This window comes from Apodemus sylvaticus, chromosome 14, assembly GCF_947179515.1.
Source record: "Apodemus sylvaticus chromosome 14, mApoSyl1.1, whole genome shotgun sequence".
Taxonomy (NCBI): Eukaryota; Metazoa; Chordata; class Mammalia; order Rodentia; family Muridae; genus Apodemus; species Apodemus sylvaticus.
Window position 1 is genome coordinate 78911399 of NC_067485.1, and position 18589 is coordinate 78929987.

The 18589-nt window shown below is 38.2% G+C and overlaps 1 protein-coding gene across 4 annotated transcripts in view; it reads right to left on the minus strand.

Moving 5' to 3' along the window:
* Upf2 (UPF2 regulator of nonsense mediated mRNA decay) overlaps positions 1-18589 on the minus strand; it is a 103739-nt gene that overhangs the window by 50325 nt on the left and 34825 nt on the right. For all 4 annotated transcript variants that reach the window (XM_052157737.1, XM_052157738.1, XM_052157740.1 and 1 more), the window contains 2 exons: positions 17887-17972; positions 2798-2906 (listed from right to left, as the gene is read on the minus strand). In XM_052157737.1, coding sequence (XP_052013697.1) covers positions 2798-2906; positions 17887-17972 — 195 coding nt within the window. The remainder of the gene's footprint in view (positions 1-2797; positions 2907-17886; positions 17973-18589) is intronic.

Genomic DNA, 18589 nt, shown 5'->3' on the forward strand with positions numbered 1-18589 from the left:
TGGTTAAAGAGCTATTGTCATACTCGAGCTGTGGACTATGAAAGACAGTGGCAGCAGGCATGGTGCAAGTGGCTAGAACCGAGTGCTTCAGAATGCTGTGACAGGAAGAGCAGCAGAACTTTACAGAGTGAGTGAGGGGACTGTGACAGCTAAACAGAAATATACTGAGTTATGAGAAAAATACAGAAGCACATTCAGTGAAGTAAAATATAAGGATGTTTTTAGAAGAAAATATTGAGTCTGTTTGGTAGAGACAATTGGTTTCTAAAAGGACAAGAAAACCATTATGCACTGGAGAGGCTCTAGCCTAGCACACACATTTGGTGACTTAGCGTTTCTGGGAAAACAGGCATCATTTGAAGCCACATCACTGTGCTCCCACTGCGACTCAGGACTGAGTGAGGGGTGGCAGTACACACCTGGGGTCCTAGCCCGTGGAAGTGGACCACAGACGGTCCGTTCACAGCCAGCCTCTACTACAAGTATGAATTTAAAGCTGGTCTGAACTACATGAATCCTGTCTTGAACAAACAAAAAGGTAGGGCCAAAGACTAAGGATACAAACCTAACTTAAAAACAAGATTAAAGATAATAAACATAAGTAAAATTCAGGAAAACAGGTAGAATACAGGGAAGAAGAATTCTAATGATATTCAGGTTAGGAGAGCAAAATTATTCTCCTTAAATAGACCTGTCGGCACCCGAGTAACTAAGTCCAAGTCACAATGTTAATATGGTGGAGCCAGCATGATGTCTTCTGAAAAAATCAGCAGAATTCAGTGGTTTAGAATCTACAAGGACATCAACTAATGAGTACTCATGACAATTAGTGGTCTCTATCAAGGGTGTTGCTGTGAAGATTTTAGGGAAAAAAATTATATCCTAAAAAAATCCAATAAAAAGGAAAAAATAGGATATTGTAACACATGCCTGTAATCCCAGTACAAGGTCTTCCCTCTAAATTCAAGGTCATCTCCACTACACAGTGAACTGGAGGCTAGCCTGGGATACATGAGTCCCTGTCTCAAGATGAGTGTTGTAGGGTGTACTGTGTTAACCAGACAGACATAGGTGGGTTTTGTAGCTGCTACTTTGTTTTCATTTGATATAGTTGTACATTAAACACAGTTAAAGCCTAACAGAAATAACTTAGAAAAGAAGGTTTGCAGAATAAGGTAGGAGAGATCCTGAGAGAGATAGGAAAAAAAAATTACCTCAACTAACTATTCTGAGAACAGTGGGCTCCAAAAATTGCAGTAGTATAAACTATGCCAATCCCTTCAACTTCCACTTCGATTTGCAGGGTAAGAGAGGTATACATGCATAGAACGCTCTTAGTTTTTAAGTTTTTCACCAAATGTACTAATCATACTTAGTCCAACAATCTGTGTTTTGCTTAATTTGGAGTCTGGTTGGGAAATCAATGCATACAATTGTTATAGCACTTTCATAATGCTCACTGGTATAACAGCTCCTCATTGGTACAAGGGATCAGTTACATAGCCAAGAATATGACTTCTGCCGTACCTATTCCTGAAGTAGCAGCATTTATCAAAGTGTGTTCTTACAGGGTGTATATTCATACTCCTCTAGGGCATTCAGAGCACAATCACCCTCAGGAAGTTTTGTCAAGTTTTATAATAAACCAAACTGTTAAGCTTTCCTGAGCTAGATACAGAAAGCTTACCTGGCTCACTACTGCCTATGAAAACCTAAAACACACTTAAGCAAGCACAGCCCAGGAAAATCTCAATCACAAAGATAGTAAAAAACACTTATTACAAGAAGTAATTAGAGATGATTCTGCCCCTCATGAGCTTTTCTTGCTCTGAATTCAAAGCACTCACTCCACAATAAGTCTACAATCATACAAGTATACAATCATAACTTGTTCGTTTCCGCTTGCTTTTGGCTTGCATCTTCTGTCTGAGCTATCCTGTGCGGCTCCTGGCCTCAGGAGCTATCTGCTCTCTCTGCCGCTCAGCGACCCTGCTGGCTTGTCCAGGTGAGTTCACCAGTGTTCACTGAACACAGCAAACAATAGCTTTACTAGCATTCTAAACAACTTACTCTAAAGTTTTGTAAACAGAATTTCAAGATGTTCCAAAAGCTATCAATGTCCACTATCACTCTCTGGCAGTGACATTGTCACCTACTACCATGTATTTGAGGGTTTGTAACCTTAATTCCATAAGGTGACTGGGTAAGAAAGACAGGAGAACTACTAACATAGTCCAGTTGTAAAACTGGAAAGGATGGGAAGCTACCTGGAAAAAGAGCTGGTATATACCAGCATGTTCTTTAAAGAACTTAACACTATCCAAGATAAAAATTCTTAAGGCAATTATCAATAAAACACAGGCAACAGCAGAATCACTGATGTCTTGGAATTTTAGAAAGCTGTTCCACTGCCCACATTTGGAACTCGACATCTAAGGGCACTTATTGGGCAGCACACCCAGCTGTCTTGCAGGCTAATTCTCGTTCTTCTGGGATCAACAATAAGGCCCGTGTCTTTACCTTGGAGAAGGGTCGTTAATTTATAACAAGAAAAAGTACAATACCTATCGCGGGAGGACAAGGCAGGAACGGTAACCCCCTCCAGCTGGGGCTGCATTATCAGCTCTAAGCTTTGCTAAGCACACCTGTACTTTAAAATTTTCAAATTTCATAAATTCTCAGCTGTTGTGTCACTATCAATTTCAAAGTATGCTTATCAACAACATTATGCTCAAAGATTCCTCACTCAACTTATTAGAACATATAATTATTACAAAATAAATGCTTAAATACATACATGAAATCTGAAATCCCCCCTCAGCATGGAACAAAGATCCTCTGCTACATCAGACATGCAGGGATGCAATGTAGCAACCAATCTTGCATAAAATGGTAGCAAATCCAACCTGCAAAAGTTATATGTAATATGTGTAAAAAGAAAGACATACCAGAAATAATTCATTTTAAAACTTAAACTTTCTCAGACTTACTCACATAGTAAATAATTTCTTAAAAACTAATTGTCATTCAGATATGCCAAATTTATTGCCATTATGAAGTTTCTAAAAATTCAGTAAGCCTTGTAAAAGTGGATTAATAACCTGGCATTTTCTAGTCTGTATTTCAACTAGGTGTATAATTTTGATATAAGAAATACTATTGAAGAAAATGCATTCTGACATGACTTAAAGTTTTAATTATATAATTGCTCAGTAACAAAATTCTTACAAACCTAAAATCAACTTAAATACTGCAAATCAGAAATCTTTCATACTGCTTCCTTTATTTATCCAAGGCTAAGGCATTTGTAAATCTTAGTTTCTGAAGTAAGAAAGTAATCAAGAACTACAAGTGTGCATATGATATTAGCATAATATCAAAAAGTCTGAGCAGACTTTGTTCATCACAAGCCCATCCAGACCCTCATTCCCAATGTCACTGTAGCCACTGGTTCCTGCTGCCACCCACTCCACTGACAGAGCACTCTTTCCATCAATGTGGATGCAGTTCCAGAATCCTGCTTACTTAATCCAACTCCAGGCAGCCACTGCTGATTGGAATCAACACAAACTACTACTTATTTCCATTCCTATCATAGGTCTTATCTTATACACCTCAATTATTCATCCATTCCACACACAGGCTGGAGCTGAGAGGCAGTAAGAGGAAACAAAAGCAGCTACACTGACAACAGCAGGAGCAGCAGTGCAGAGATGGGAAGTGAGCACTACAACACCAGTACAAGCCATGAGAGCAGGATGCCTTAGAATAACCCTACAGTTCCTAACTATCCCAGACAGCCCTGGAACCACTGACTAGGGTAGGAAACAGGTCATTGTCACTAAAGGACTATCTAAGATTTGGAATCAGAATTATTGACCCTTAGACAAAGCAGGTAAAGGAAGCCTGGGGGTGTGAGGTTATGTGAAGGAAAAGTAAATTTAGGGCTAAAATCTTAGAAACTTTTTTGTTAACCCCCTATAATTTCTTTCAAAACATTTAAGTTTTAACATTTTCTTTTTAAACAATACCTTTTCATGTGTGATAAAGTACCCCTTAACATCAGAATGTCTGCCATTATAAAAAAGGAAGAGGGCTGTCTGTTCTGAAGGTGGGAAAATGAGTTATAATCAAAAACACTATATTCTAATCAAGACTTGAAGGCCACAGAGATAGCTCAGTCAGTTGAGGTGGTTGCTGTCAAGCCAGGGACCCAAATTCAACCCACAGGACCCACACAGTGGGAAGAACCAGTTCCTCCAAAGTGTGCTCTGACATTCATACACACACTGTGGCACATTTAAATAAGTGTAATTTAAATTAGAAAAAAAAAAACTTAAAAACTAAAAGTATCAGGGTGGTGATGGTGCACGCCTTTAATCCCAGCACTTGGGAGGCAGAGGCAGGCGGATTTCTGAGTTTGAGGCCAGCCTGGTCTACAGAGTGAGTTCCAGGACAGCTAGGGCTATTCAGAGAAACCCTGTCTCAAAAAAAGCAAACAAATAATAAAATAAAAGTAACATGGTAGGGCTAGTCCTAATCTTAATATACATACACATATATTATTCAACTTGTTAATAACAACCTCTCTATGAGATGGCTACTATAGTCACCATGTCATAAATAACAAGACAGATACAAGATTGTAGTAGCTATCTACTCATATTTAAATAATTTTAAAAATCGTATTTTTTAAAAGACTTAAAAGTGTTTTGAGCATAAACATTTATCAAACTTTAGATACATATTTAAAATATTTTAAAGGTTTATCTGTTGGAAGTTGAGCATACAAAATGGACCAGAGTTGAGTCATATCATTCCTTGATAAAATTACAATACTAAGGTATTCCTTAAGATTCCCTGGGTGTTGCTACTGGTGTTTAAAAAAACAAAAAAACAAAAAACAAAACCAACCCTGGAGGCCTGGATAGATGGCTCTGTGGTTAAGAGTGCTTACTGTTCTTGCAAAGGATCCATGTTTGGTTCCCAACACCCACACACACCTGTAACTCCAGTTCCAAAGGATTTAATTCCCCTCTGACTTCCAATGGCTCATTTATGTGCGCGTGACCACACACACACACTTTGTATGTCAGATACTTAACTTTCAACAGAGAAACCTTTAGAAGATACTCAAGCATCTATCTGTCTGAAACAAATGCATACTTTTATTTAAAAAAAACAAAAACAAAAACAAAAACCTGGGCTGGAGAGATGCTCAGTTCCCAGCAACCACATGGTGGCTCATAACCATCTGTAATGGGATCTGACGCCCTCTTCTGGAGTGTCTGAAGAGAGCAATGGTGTACTCATATACATTAAAACAAACAAAAACAACAACAAAAAACAAAACAAAAAACCCGAAATAAATGAACTCTTAATTTTCTTATATTAACCAGATGGATTATACTAACCTGCATATTATAAATTCTAAAATACTAGGTTCTGTGTTTTCCACCCACACTCATTTTAACAGCACATGGTCTTTTCAATCAATTGCCAGGGGGGCTGGAGAGATGCTCAGTGCTTAAGAGCACTGGCTGCTCTTCCAGAGGACCAGGCTTTGGCTCACATCATCTGGTTCTAGGGACCCCAACACTCACTTCTGATTTTTGAAGGCACCAGACAAACATGGTGAAAACATATACATGGTAGGCAAAAAATTACTCATATACATAAATCTAAAAAAAAAACAACAAAAAACAACAAACTAATTCAAATATGGGAATTTAAACTAATCATCCATTCTCCTGACTCAAGAACCGAGGCCACAGAACAGAGTAGTAAGCTAGAAGCGCCTGGTTAAGGCGCTGTAAACAGTGCTCCTGGGATGAGGTCAGGGACAATCCCACAACTCTGTTCTCTCCCTGCACACTGGCACTCATCTCTCTCACTGGAAACCTTGCTTCTGAGAATACACTTTTCCCAACACTCCTAACACTATATTCCTTCATTGCATCCAAGTCACTTCAATGAAACCCACTGAATATCCCAGTGAATTTGCAAATCTACCTTTCTCTCTGCCTCTCCCCCACCTCTTTTATCCTGAAATCATTTTTAAAATGGAATTTAACAGTCAAGTGTGGTGGCACATGCCCATAATCCTACCTGAGAGACAAAAAGCACAAAGACTGCGTATGAATCTGAAGCCAGGCTGGTCTACAGAGTAAGCTCCAGGCCAGGCAAGACCACATAATGAGAGTCTGTCTCAAAAACAAAAACAAAAACAAAAACAAGGGGCTGGAGGACGGCACCAAGGTTAGGAGCACTGGCTGCTCTTGCAGAGGACCTGAGTTCAATCCTCAGCACCCACATGGAGGCTCACAGCCATCTGTAACTCCACTTCCAGGAGATCTGACACCCTCCTCTGGCTTTTGTGGTGTATAGACACACATGCAGGCAAAGCACCCATACACACAAATGAAAAACAAACAAAAAGAACCTTTAACATCATATATAATTTACTTACTGAAGTTATTTTTTTATCTTGACATCTCTCCCCCAGTGAAATGTTAAGTATGAAGATTGTTTGCCAACATTCAAAGGCATTCTTGGAACAAAGCTAGTACTCTGTATTCACATATGTTATATAAACATATCTCATTCAAGTATGCAGTTAGCATGTACTCTAAGGTGTATATTATCCCACCATATTAAAGAGGTACCATCCCTCTCCTTTTTTTTTTAATAAGATTCAAACTCAGAGCCTTATCCGTATACACCAGGAGCTGTTTTACCCATTGAACCATCTTTCTAGCCTTCCTGTGGCTCTTAAAATTTCAAACATATCAAACTATGAGATTATATATATATATATACACACACACATACATACACATATATATACACATACATATATAATACATGTACGAACATATATACTTATATATATGCACATATGTAAAAAGCATTAAAGCATTAAAGCCTTAAAGTATATATACATGTTACACATACATGTGTATATATTTATGAGTGTGTATGTATATATATATATGTATATATATATATGTATATATCTGTATATATACATATATATATATATTTGTGTATGTGTATATCTATATATATTAAAGGCTTTAATGTTTCTTTTACTACATATCTGCCTGGACTTTTCTAAGGCTCAGTCTAGAATTTATCTCATATTAAAGGTAGATCTTCCTGCCTCAAAAGACCTGTATTAAAGATGGATCATCCCACCTCACAGATAAAGTGGATCTTCCCCCTTCAGATGGTTTAATTAAGAAAACCATCCCTAAAGGAGTGAGCAGCCTTCAGTCTTCTCAATTCCAGCTGCAGTCAAACTGACCACCCATAACAGCCATCCCAGGGCACGTACGTGTTCTTCCTTCTCCAATTAGCTGAACCTGCCTGGAGGGTTTCCCTGACCCAAACAAAAGTGACAGCATTCACTCCCATCTTAAAGTAAGCAATAATCCACAAGTAGGTGCTTTTGGCTGTGTTGTAGATCTTTAAAACAGCTTAAGGACTCAAGAATAGTTGTCTTTCACAGTGTTTCAGGTCATTAGTAATCTTACATTTTGTTTCATGTAGCAGTGAACTGCTCCATTTCCTCAGAGCACTCTACTCCCATAAAATGCATAGAGAGCTCACACTGAATTTTACCCTGCTGTGTCTTTACTCCTGTGTCCATTCGTTGCTTCACAAAATAAAGTTCCTTACACTGTGAATAGACCAGTAAGAAAAATAGCTCTAGCTCACTGCCAGTGGTGGCTCTCTGAATTGTGCATTATATTGGTAAAATGCCATGTGCTGTTTAAGCTTACTGAAAGCAGACTCATATCCCAGACTCAAGCAGGTTTACTTCAAGTGTCCTCCAAGACTCTGTCCTGAGGCAGGCTGCCCCTCTTGGCTCTATAATGGGGAGAGGAAATATAGTAGGCAGGCATGGGCACTTAAAACACTGTGCCTTGATAACAGGTAGAACAAGTATCAATTCCAATTGATGTTACTATTATTTATCACATTATTAAAAATGCTTGCAGTATGCCAGGAGCAGTGGTGGTGCAGGCCTTTAATGGAAGCGCTTAGGAGGTGGAGTTGGCTGGATCTTGGACACTTGGGGGGCAGCAGATCTCTGAGTATACACAGCAAGACCACCATCTCAAAACAAGACAAAAGTAAACCAACCAAACTGTAGTGGAAACAAGCAGTATAAGTTGAGCAATGGGAAATTTATCCAGGAAGAGAGATTTAATCTGAAACTCCCGCTCACTGCCAGTTTCTCTGGCCCATTTTATGGCTGTTTCTAAGTGTCCGGTTTAATGACCTTATCTGTTGCTGTTCTTTACCTTAGAAGCCTTACCTAGGGGACACTCTGCTCCATCTGAGACTTGTGATCAGGAACTGACTGTTTCCTTGAGGCTTCTGTGGGAATCCTGCTGGGTGTCTGTAAGCCCAATATGACACTGACTGGGTTCTTCTGGGTGAGGCTGTTGCAGCTGTCTCAGCCTGATCTGATGACATGTGCTATTATCTGCTGTTTAATAACTTAATCTACTACTTGCTAGTTACTTTAGTTTTGTTTAATAAACTTATTTGTTTAACTGAAAGCACGGCTATCCTAAATCCCCCTTGGGACACTACAGAACACTTTAGAATGCTTTGTCTTTTTACCCTTCCTAAGAATACACACAATTCTAAGTGAGCTAAACTGCAAAATGTAGAAAGCATCAACCATTTTAAAGTTATTAAAATAGAAAACGAGGTATTTCAGTCAATTTACAGAGCACATTTCCCCTTTTCACCCCCCCTCCTTCCTCTCTCTCCTCTCCATCCCTCCTTCTTCCATGCCGGGGATTTGAATCTGGGACCTCATTCATACTAGGCAAATAACCTGCTCTTGTCTTGCTTTTTGAGACAAGGTCTTACTAAGTTGCTAAGACTGTCCAAACTCTCCCAAGGCCAGGGAGCCCCGAACCTGAGAGTTTTCTGATTCACTCATCTCTGGAACAGGTGGGATTATATAGCCCTAATGCCACTGGGCCTGGAAAAGGGTAAATTTCTGCATCTTACAGTGCAAAAAAAATCTACTCAGTTTTCTGAAAAATAAATGAGAAATAACTTAAGATCCTTCTTCTCAAAAACCCTTCTTCTCAAAGCTGAATTCTAAGTATTTTGATAGTGATAATTATTTATTAACCAACAGTAAATAGTGAACAACATAAAAACAATTCTCCTAAAACAAAAAACAAAACACCCAACTCGGCTGTACTTCTAAGAATCCCAGACTTACATACACCACTTGTAGTCAATGATCAGATTCAGTCACTAAACTTAAGAAATACAAAGACCAAGAACTCACATGTGCTTGCTCCTGAGGAGAAAGCCTTCCTGCATTTTAACCTACTCCTGAGCTAGCCTTCTAAACCAACTGCCCCCTTCTCCCCTCCCCCAAGGCAGAGCCCTTCTGTAGAGCTGGCTGTAAATTCTGTAGGTGGAGCTAGGTTAAACTCACAAACCTGTTTCAGCCTACCTTTTTTTAATCTTAAAAAAAAAATTGAAAAAATATTTTACTGTTGAATACTATTAATTTTATCTCTTCTCAAAACTGCTTTGGAAAACACTGAATATGAAAGAATACTGTTATAGCTCCATTGGAAAGGTGGAGGAGCTCCAAGTTGCAGAGAATTTCCTTAGCATATATAGGGCCCCAGATCTGATTCTCAGCACTGCAGAACAACAGCAATTTTACCACAGAAAACACTACGGCAGGGGCAACAGGAAGGCCTAGTGGGAAACAGCAGTTGCCACCATGTCTGACAACTGAAGTCTGATCCCAGCAGGTGGTAGGAGGAACAGCTCTTACAAGCTGTCCTGTACCTTTGCATGGCCCACCTGGGCTATACCTGAACACACACACACACACACACACACACACACACATACACACAGTATACAATCACAATTAGAAAATAATACTAAAGTAGAATATGATTCCAAAGTGACAAAATATAATAAAGACTGGGATCATTTTCTCTGGAAACCACAACCAAGTCACCTGGTCATTTTCGTTCTATAGGGCTGGCATTCTAAATAAAACAGCGCCACCATGTGGTACAGTTTACTAATAGAGGTAAAGGCGGAAGAAATCAAAAACAGAAACAAAACTGATTCTTTCCATTTTAAATTTAGTAAGGATAGAAACCCAATTTGAAAGTCTCAAAAATATCAAAAGCCAGATGGGCCTTTAACCCTAACACTCATAGGCAGAGGTAGGTGGACCTGGTCTCCACAGCGAGTTTCAGGACAGCCAAGGTTACAGAAAGACCCTGTATGGAACCATGCCAAGTGCAATGCATGTGAAGAGAGCTGTGTTTACATCACCCTAAGGAGATCCTGAACATTTACCTCCCAATACCTAGCTAACTCTATGTGGATTCAAAGGCAATAAAAGAACACACAAGACAACAGTGATTAAAATAAGGGAAGACAGATTTTTAACATACTTTCCCTGATTCTCACTTTAAACTCAAAATCTAGCTTAGGTAAATGACCTTCAGGATGATGTAGTGCTAAATATGTACATGTGTGTCAGACACATGTACATATTTAAAGATTATTCATGTAAAAATTTCTACTTTCTCTTGAATGTGGTATGTGGCTATTACAAATACTCAACAACAACACTCCATATTTGCAAATGTGCAAATTTTTACAGAAAGGATTCAAGTGTAGGTCTCTGCTAAGAAATGGGTGAATCTTGAAAACATAATGGTACAGGCAAGAAGTCAGGTATAAGGGGTCATGCACTGTGTGACTCTACTTAAAAATTATCCAATACCAACATTTTGTTTGTTTGTTTTGGCATTTGTCAGCCATATCTTTACATTTTTTTAATGATGTATTTACTTTTATTTCATGAGCATTGATGTTTGCTCTATATCTGTGTGAGGGTGTCAGGTCCTCTGGAACTGGAATTACAGACAGTTGTGAGCTGCCATGTTGGTGCTGGGAATTTAATCTGGGTCCTCCAGAACAGACAATGTTCTTAAGTGCTGAGCCATCTCTCCAGCCCCGAAAGTTCTTATTTAAAAGGAAAAGGAAGGATGAAAGTCATTAAGAGTTCAACATTTTCCTCAACAAAGTATATACACACTGGAAAACAGCAAAGCTCACTACCAATATCTGCATATAATCTATGGACGTATATACTCATAAGTAGTAACTAACTAGTAACTGACCTATTTGTTTCTAGTTTCACTACCATACCTTTAGCCTGGTTATATTAGATGAAAGGAATCCAAGCCACATAAGGAATGACCAAGTGACTTACTTGGTTGTGGTTTCCAGAGAAAATGATCCCAGTCTTTATTATATTTTGTCATTTTGGAATCATATTCTACAAAATATCACAGAAAGGAGGAGCCTTTCAGAACAGGAAGTGAAGAAAAAGAAATATATGGATGGCTAAGGAAGCTAGGATTCTAAACAGATGATAAAAAACAATTTTCTTGCTTTTTTCTTTTAAGTTGAAGCCAACATTATATGGTCTCGGCCCAGAATCGTCTAATCATCTATACGAAACTCTACTCACTTGGGTTCCTTCCCTCTCCCTTTCTGCTTCTCTTCTTTCTTACACACACACATCTTTTAAAGGGTACCAGTTACCTCTCCTATTCAAGAAATAATAAAAGTTTCCAAATGAACAGCAATTAGGAAGCCAAGCCATGAGTGACAGGAGAAAGATGATCGCTTTCAATTCTAGCATTGCCAGGAACCAAACCATCTTCTTCAGAGGCAAGCCAAACTGTCCAACTATCATAGTACATCTTTCTAGAAATTTTCTAGAAAACATTAAGTCACCAGATGTCAAAACTACAAAATATCTAGATCTACACTCAAAAGCCAAAACACATAAATAACAGAATGAAATAACCTCAAAGACAGAAATGATTTATTTATTTATTTATTTATTTATTTAGGTTTTTTGAGACAGGGTTTCTTTGTGTAGTCCTGGTTGTCCTGGAACTCACTCTGTAGACCAGGCTGGCCTCGAACTCGGATATCCGCCTGCCTCTGCCTCCCAAGTGCTGGGATTAAAGACGTGCGCCACCTCCACCCCGGCAGAAATGCAATGTTTAAGAAGCCAAAAATTATAATAGTAAGACAATAGAATTAATGACAGATCTAAAAGCTAAGGGGAGTTTTGGTAGGAAAAGACTAAAACAAACTACTAGCTAATATAATCAAGAAGACAAAAACGAAGTACAAATATAGCTTTGTAATCACAGAAAGCCCAAAATGGTTAAATACTGCATATTCTTAAAGAGAAACACTGCAGCCTTCTAAGGATGAACAGGGGCAAGCTTTTCATACCGAGAAGAAAGATAGACATAAGAGGTTGGAAGAACCTACATCTTGTTTTCTTGTATATGCAAAAGAAACCTGAGGATACAGGTAAGAATCAAGACAGTGCTTTTTCCACCAGTAGACATGGAAAGTGGGTAGATGGAAGACGAGAGATACTTTTTTACTAAAAGACGTCTGACACTTCGTGTTTTGAGAATGTAACTTATTTTTTAATAGCATATAAAACTAATTCAAATTTTTTTTAAAAAAAAAAGCGTTTTGTTTTGTTTTATTTTTCATTCTGAGACAGGATCATGCTCTGTGACCAAGGTGGTCTTGAACTTACAGTATAGCTGAGGTTAGCTTTAAACTTGGAGCAAACCTTCTGTCTCAGCCTCTTAAATTCCAGGCTTATACACTACAAAACCCAGCTATGAACAGTTCAAAACCACTTTGTAATATTAGGTATGTGGAAAACTCAAAGCTCTTGTCCTGTCTCCTGAAAAGCTGATTGTTTTTACAGTCTGATAACAATACAGACAGCAAGTCAACGACTGGAACACAATGAGCCTGATGTCTTCCATGAGACATGCCAGAACTCTACAGAGTACTACATTTACAAAAGGGAAGTAAGAATAGCAGTTCAGCAAGACAGCTACTGTACTAAGGCTTACAAGGTTCCCAATAAAAACCATGGACTCCCATCTGGTAAAGAACTCCACTCCCAGGGGTGGAGGAATCAGATCATTCAGTAGATCACTCTACAGAAGTCACTTTACACATACCAGGATTGTACAAGAGGAATTAAGAATTAAGATTGAATCTGAAAGCCGGGAATGGTGGCGCATACCTTTAATCCCAGCACTTGGGAGGCAGAGGCAGGTGGATTTCTGAGTTCTAGGCCAGCCTGGTCTACAAAGTGAGTTCTAGGACAGCCAGGGCTACGCAGAGAAACCTTGTCTCGAAAAGAAACAAAACAAACAAAACGACAACAACAAAAAGATTGAATCTGAAAACAAACACAAACTACATAAAAAGGGGCATTAAAACTAAACATGTCACACAATTTAATCAACTTCTGATGTCAGAGATTGTGTTAAGTGCTAGAGATAACATAGTAAATATGGCCTCCTTCCTGCAGCTTACAGTATACAACACAGTATCCTCCATACATGGGCAGGAATCCAAGAGAGGGACTGTGCTATGTGATGGATGGCTTGAGGCCACGCCCTTCCCAGTCTGTACACAGACTGCTGTCTGTGTCCCTAGCCTTGCCTTCCTTGCCCATGCTAGAAGCTAATCCTTGGTATTCCTATTCCACAACTCTTGTTTCGTAGAGCCTTCTCTATTAGTTGCCCGAGACTAAATCTTCAAATCCCACTTCCACTCTATTTCAAAGGCTTTTCTCTCCTCCATAATGAAACTAAGAATTATTCATCCATCTTCCCTACACATTTTGAGCTCTATACAAACACAAAAATGAAATCTGTTCACTATTATATTGTACCTTCTGTAATAGTCACAACATATAGTTGACCATTAGTTAATGATTAGATTTTAGAATATACTTTCATCTTTCGATGTTTAAGTAACCAACTTAAATTATTATATTAAATACTTAAGGTAATATTAGACTACGAAGTCCATTTCTCAGAGTTTTAAGATGTGACACAATTTTTTAAACAACTTTTTGAGGCAGTAGTTTATATATCTCAGGCCTGGAACGTTCGAAGCATCTGAGGACGATCCTGAACTCTGTTCCTCCCGGCTTTGCTTCTCTCAGGTGCTGGGATTACAGGTTTGTACCAGCACGCCTAGTTTAGGTGCATCCTTTTACTTTCTTTCACATTTTTATCTTTCCTCTAAACCAGTGGTTCTAAACCTTCCTAAGGCTGTGACTTTTTTTTTTTGATTGTTTTTTTTTTTTTTTTGATTTGTTTTTTTGGTTTTTTTTTGTTTTTTTTTTTATTTGTTTTTTTCGAGACAGGGTTTCTCTGTATAGCCCTAGCTGTCCTGGAACTCACTCTGTAGACCAGGCTGGCTTCGAACTCAAAAATCCACCTGCCTCTACCTCCCAAGTGCTGGGATTAAAGGCAAGCGCCACCACTGCCCGGCAGACTGTGACTTTTTAATACAGTTCCTCACGCTGTGATGATCCCCAACCATAAAACTATTTTCACTGCAAGTTCATAACTGTAATTTTGCTACTGCTATGAATCATAATGTAAACATCTGTTTTTGGATAGTCTTAGGCGACCCCTGTGAAAAGGTTATCAGACCCTTAAAGGGATTTCCACCCACAGGTTAAGATTGTTACTCTAAACTCAAAAACTCTTTCTATTTTCAAGTCTATGTTTCTAGCAGAACTGAACTACAGTAACAATCTACCCCGGAGCTCTACAGATAAATTTCGCTCTAAAGGACTTGGGAGCTGCCTCACTTGGTAGCGTGCCTGCTGCACAAGCAGCAGCTTCGCCCTCAGCACTCACATGAATACAAAGCTTTCTCTTTCTCAGACTTGGGTGGAGGCACCAGTGTGCAGAGAAAGAAGTTGGTCTTTTGTAGGTGAGCCACATTACAGCATGGTTTCTTCTGTTAAATAACATTTTTATCATGCATACGGACTTATTGTTATATAATAAAAATAAGTCTACATAACTACTGATACATGTCTTCATTCAAACGAAAACACATGAAAAAGCATAAAAACAAGCATTCCTTTCTATAAGGTAAAATTACCTGAAAAAAATTAGTTCAAGTGGGTTGGCATGACTACTTTAATGGAAAAGGTATTTGTCACCAAGACTGACAAGCTTGGTGACAGTCCCCAGGATCTACATAGAAGGAGAAAACCAACTCTGGTTGTCTTCTGATCACCACATACATGGACACTGTACCAAGTATGTGAATATATACATGTACACCCAAACACAAAATAGATCAGTAAAATGAAATTATATATGTGTATTGATATTTAAAGCAATCCAAGACACTGGGGGAAAACTTGAATTTTCATCAATTCAAGCTGTATATATTATCTCTATTTTCATTTGTATGAAAACAGAACTTCAAGTAAAGCCTTAATATTTGACATTTTTCTTTTAATTATACATAAGATAATGGTATACATAAATCAGTAACACCTTAGATTTGATAAAGTATATGATTTCAAATGTTATAGCCATAGACAACATAGTCATGTTTCTAAATTATATTATTATCTCACTGTATTAATATTCCTTCTCTTTCCACCTATTAAAATGGAAAAAAATGTTCATATTAACACTGCTGAGAAAGATTTTAAAGAGTAGCTGGAGAGATAGCTCAGAGGTTAATAGCAATGGTTAAGGACCTGGGTTCAATTCCTCCACTCATCTAAGGCAGCTCAGCACTATGCCTACCTAACTCTAGTTCCAGGAGATCCAACACCATCTTCTGGCCCAGATGGACAGCAGATGCACATATAGTACATATATACATGCCATCAAAACACCCAGAACCCACAAAAAAGAGAAAATATTTTTTTAATAATTTTTTTATTTTCATTCTTTGTTTATATTCAAAATGATTTTCCCTTTCCAGGTTCCCCTCTCCCCATATGTTCCCTAAGCCCTCTTCTCTCCACCCATTCTCCTATCAACCCCCTCCTACTTCTCTGTCCTGGTATTCCCCTACAACACTGGAACAAGCATGAGAAAATATTTTTTTAAAGATAAAAAGTTAAGTAAAGATTTGGTTTCACTGAGAAATTTTTTAGCAGTACTAAAGTAGCTCTACTCTATGTATCAATGGACTAGAAAATCTTCAATAAAAATCACTCAAAATCCTTATCTTTGGTGGCAAGAACCAATCTTAACCATACTGTAAACTATCATAGTAGTTAGCATATTTCCCTTCCTTTCAGATTCATTTATTTTATTCTATTTAACATATGAGCATTCTGAGTACAGGTATGTATACATACCACATGTATACCTAGTGCCCACCAATGCCATGGCACAACAGAGCATTAGGTCAAATCCACTGAAACTGGAGTTACAGATATTTATAAGCTACTATATAAGTGCTAGGAATCAAACCTGGGCCCCCTCTGGAGAACATGTCCTTATAACCCTGAATCATCTCAAGTCCCAACAAACTGGGTAATTTTTTTATTCCACAAGAATTAGCAGGCACAGTGGCCACACCCATAATCTTACTGTTGAGAAGTTTAAAGCAGAAAATCCCCAACTTTGGGGCAGACTGGGTCATATGAAGAGTTCCAAGGTCAGCCTCAATATTTAAGATCTTGTTTCATAAAAGAAGAAAATAATAACCCAATAACAGAAAGGGACTTCCTTCAGATCTAAGTAAAAGTCTGAATAGTTCTACAAGGTACAGGCAGAGATTTTCAATTAGAATAACAGAACATCAAAATTCTCTCTATGTTATGTAACTGAGTATCTCGAGTTACTAACAGCACCATCATTAATGTAGTTTTCAGTTTTACTGAGTGAAATGTCTATTATTCAGGATATCTCTTCTCTATCATTGTAGCTCAAACAATTTGAAAAATTTCATTTAAACTTAAGAGTTACATACACTAAATTACTATCATATCTATATAAAAATATAAACTCTTCCAAAAAACTCTACAAAATTTATTTTTCTCTCAGAGGGGAAAAATATAAGCCAATTAACCAATTGCTTCTAGCCATTAATAAGTTTATCATTTCAGGGTTTCTGTTGTTGCTTTATTTTTTTATTCGTTTGGTTGTTGAGCTAGGCTCTCTCTACATAGCCCTGGCTGTCCTGGATATTACTACATAGACCAAGCTGGCCTTCAACTGAACTCCAGGATTCTGCCTCCTCACAGACCCACAGCCTGACTCAGCCTCTGGGTGAGATTAAAGATGTGTCTCACCACACCCGGCCTTTTCCTTTTCTTTTCCTTCCTTCCTACCTACCTACCTACCTACCTTCCTTCCTTCCTTCCTTCCTTCCTTTCTTTCCTTTTCTTTTCCTTCCTTCCTTTCTTTCTTTCTTTCCTTGCTTTCCTGCTTTGCTTTGTTTTGTTTCATTTATTTTCACTTTTTTGAGAAAGGATCTCACTGTGTAGCCCTGATTGGTCTGGAGCTCGCTATATAGACCAGGCTAGTCTTAAGCTCATAGAGACTGAGTGAACTGTCAGTGTGCCTCGGCCTGAGTGTGTATACTCGGACTGTATACAGGCGTACGCCACTGAGCCCAGGCTGCTTGGTTTCCTGAGGTGAGAGTCTACTGCACAGTTAGCCTAGGCTGACTTCACTGCTTACCCTACCCGCATCAGCCTCCTCTGAGTGTGGGGATTACAGCATGGAGCACCACATAACAAGTTATTTTTATTATTAAATATTTTAACCTAAAATAGCATGTAAATACTAGAAGAAAATTTCCATCAGAACAAAACAAGATAAAAATCAATAAGGTCCTAGAAAATATGCTAATAATAATGCCGTTGAGTTAATAAAACTAAGTCAAGTGATCATTTTAAAGAAACAACTCAGTAAGAATACTAATCTTAATTACTACAAATAGATTAGTATTCCAAATACTGACCTTTGCCTAGGAACTATGAAGAGTGCCCGAACCAACTTCTTCCTATTTGCCTTTGTGTTCATGTTCATGCAAAAATCCATGGCTGCCTAAAGGGAAGAAAACATTTTTTCTTAAAAAAGAAAAAAATCCTCAACTTAGCTACTAAAAGTAGCTAATGTTTTAACTCTTCTTAAACACTTCAAAACAGTTTTAAGACACTAGTATTATAAACAATAAGCACATCCCAAACCACAACATTAAGCCTACAAGTCAAAATATACATTTCTGACTTTTAAAAAAACGCAACTCTAGTGTTTAGAACAGAACTTAAAGAAATTAAGTGCTATTAACCTCTGAGCTCTCTCTCCAGCCACTCTTTTTTTTTTTTTTAAAGATTTATTTATTATATGTAAGTACACTGTAGCTGTCTTCAGACATACCAGAAGAGGGCATCAGATCTCTTTAAGGATGGTTGTGAGCCACCATGTGGGTGCTGGGATTTGAACTCATAACCTTTGGAAGAGCAGTCGGTGCTCTTACCCACTGAGCCATCTCTCCAGCCCCCAGCCACTCTTTAAAATCTTTGTCAGCAGTGTTAATATAAACATTTTTTTCATTTTAATAGGTGGAGAGAGAAGGAATATTAATACAGTGAGATAATAATATAATTTAGAAAGAGAACTTCCAAACCTGTCATGAATATTTGGCAAGTTTAACTCCAATT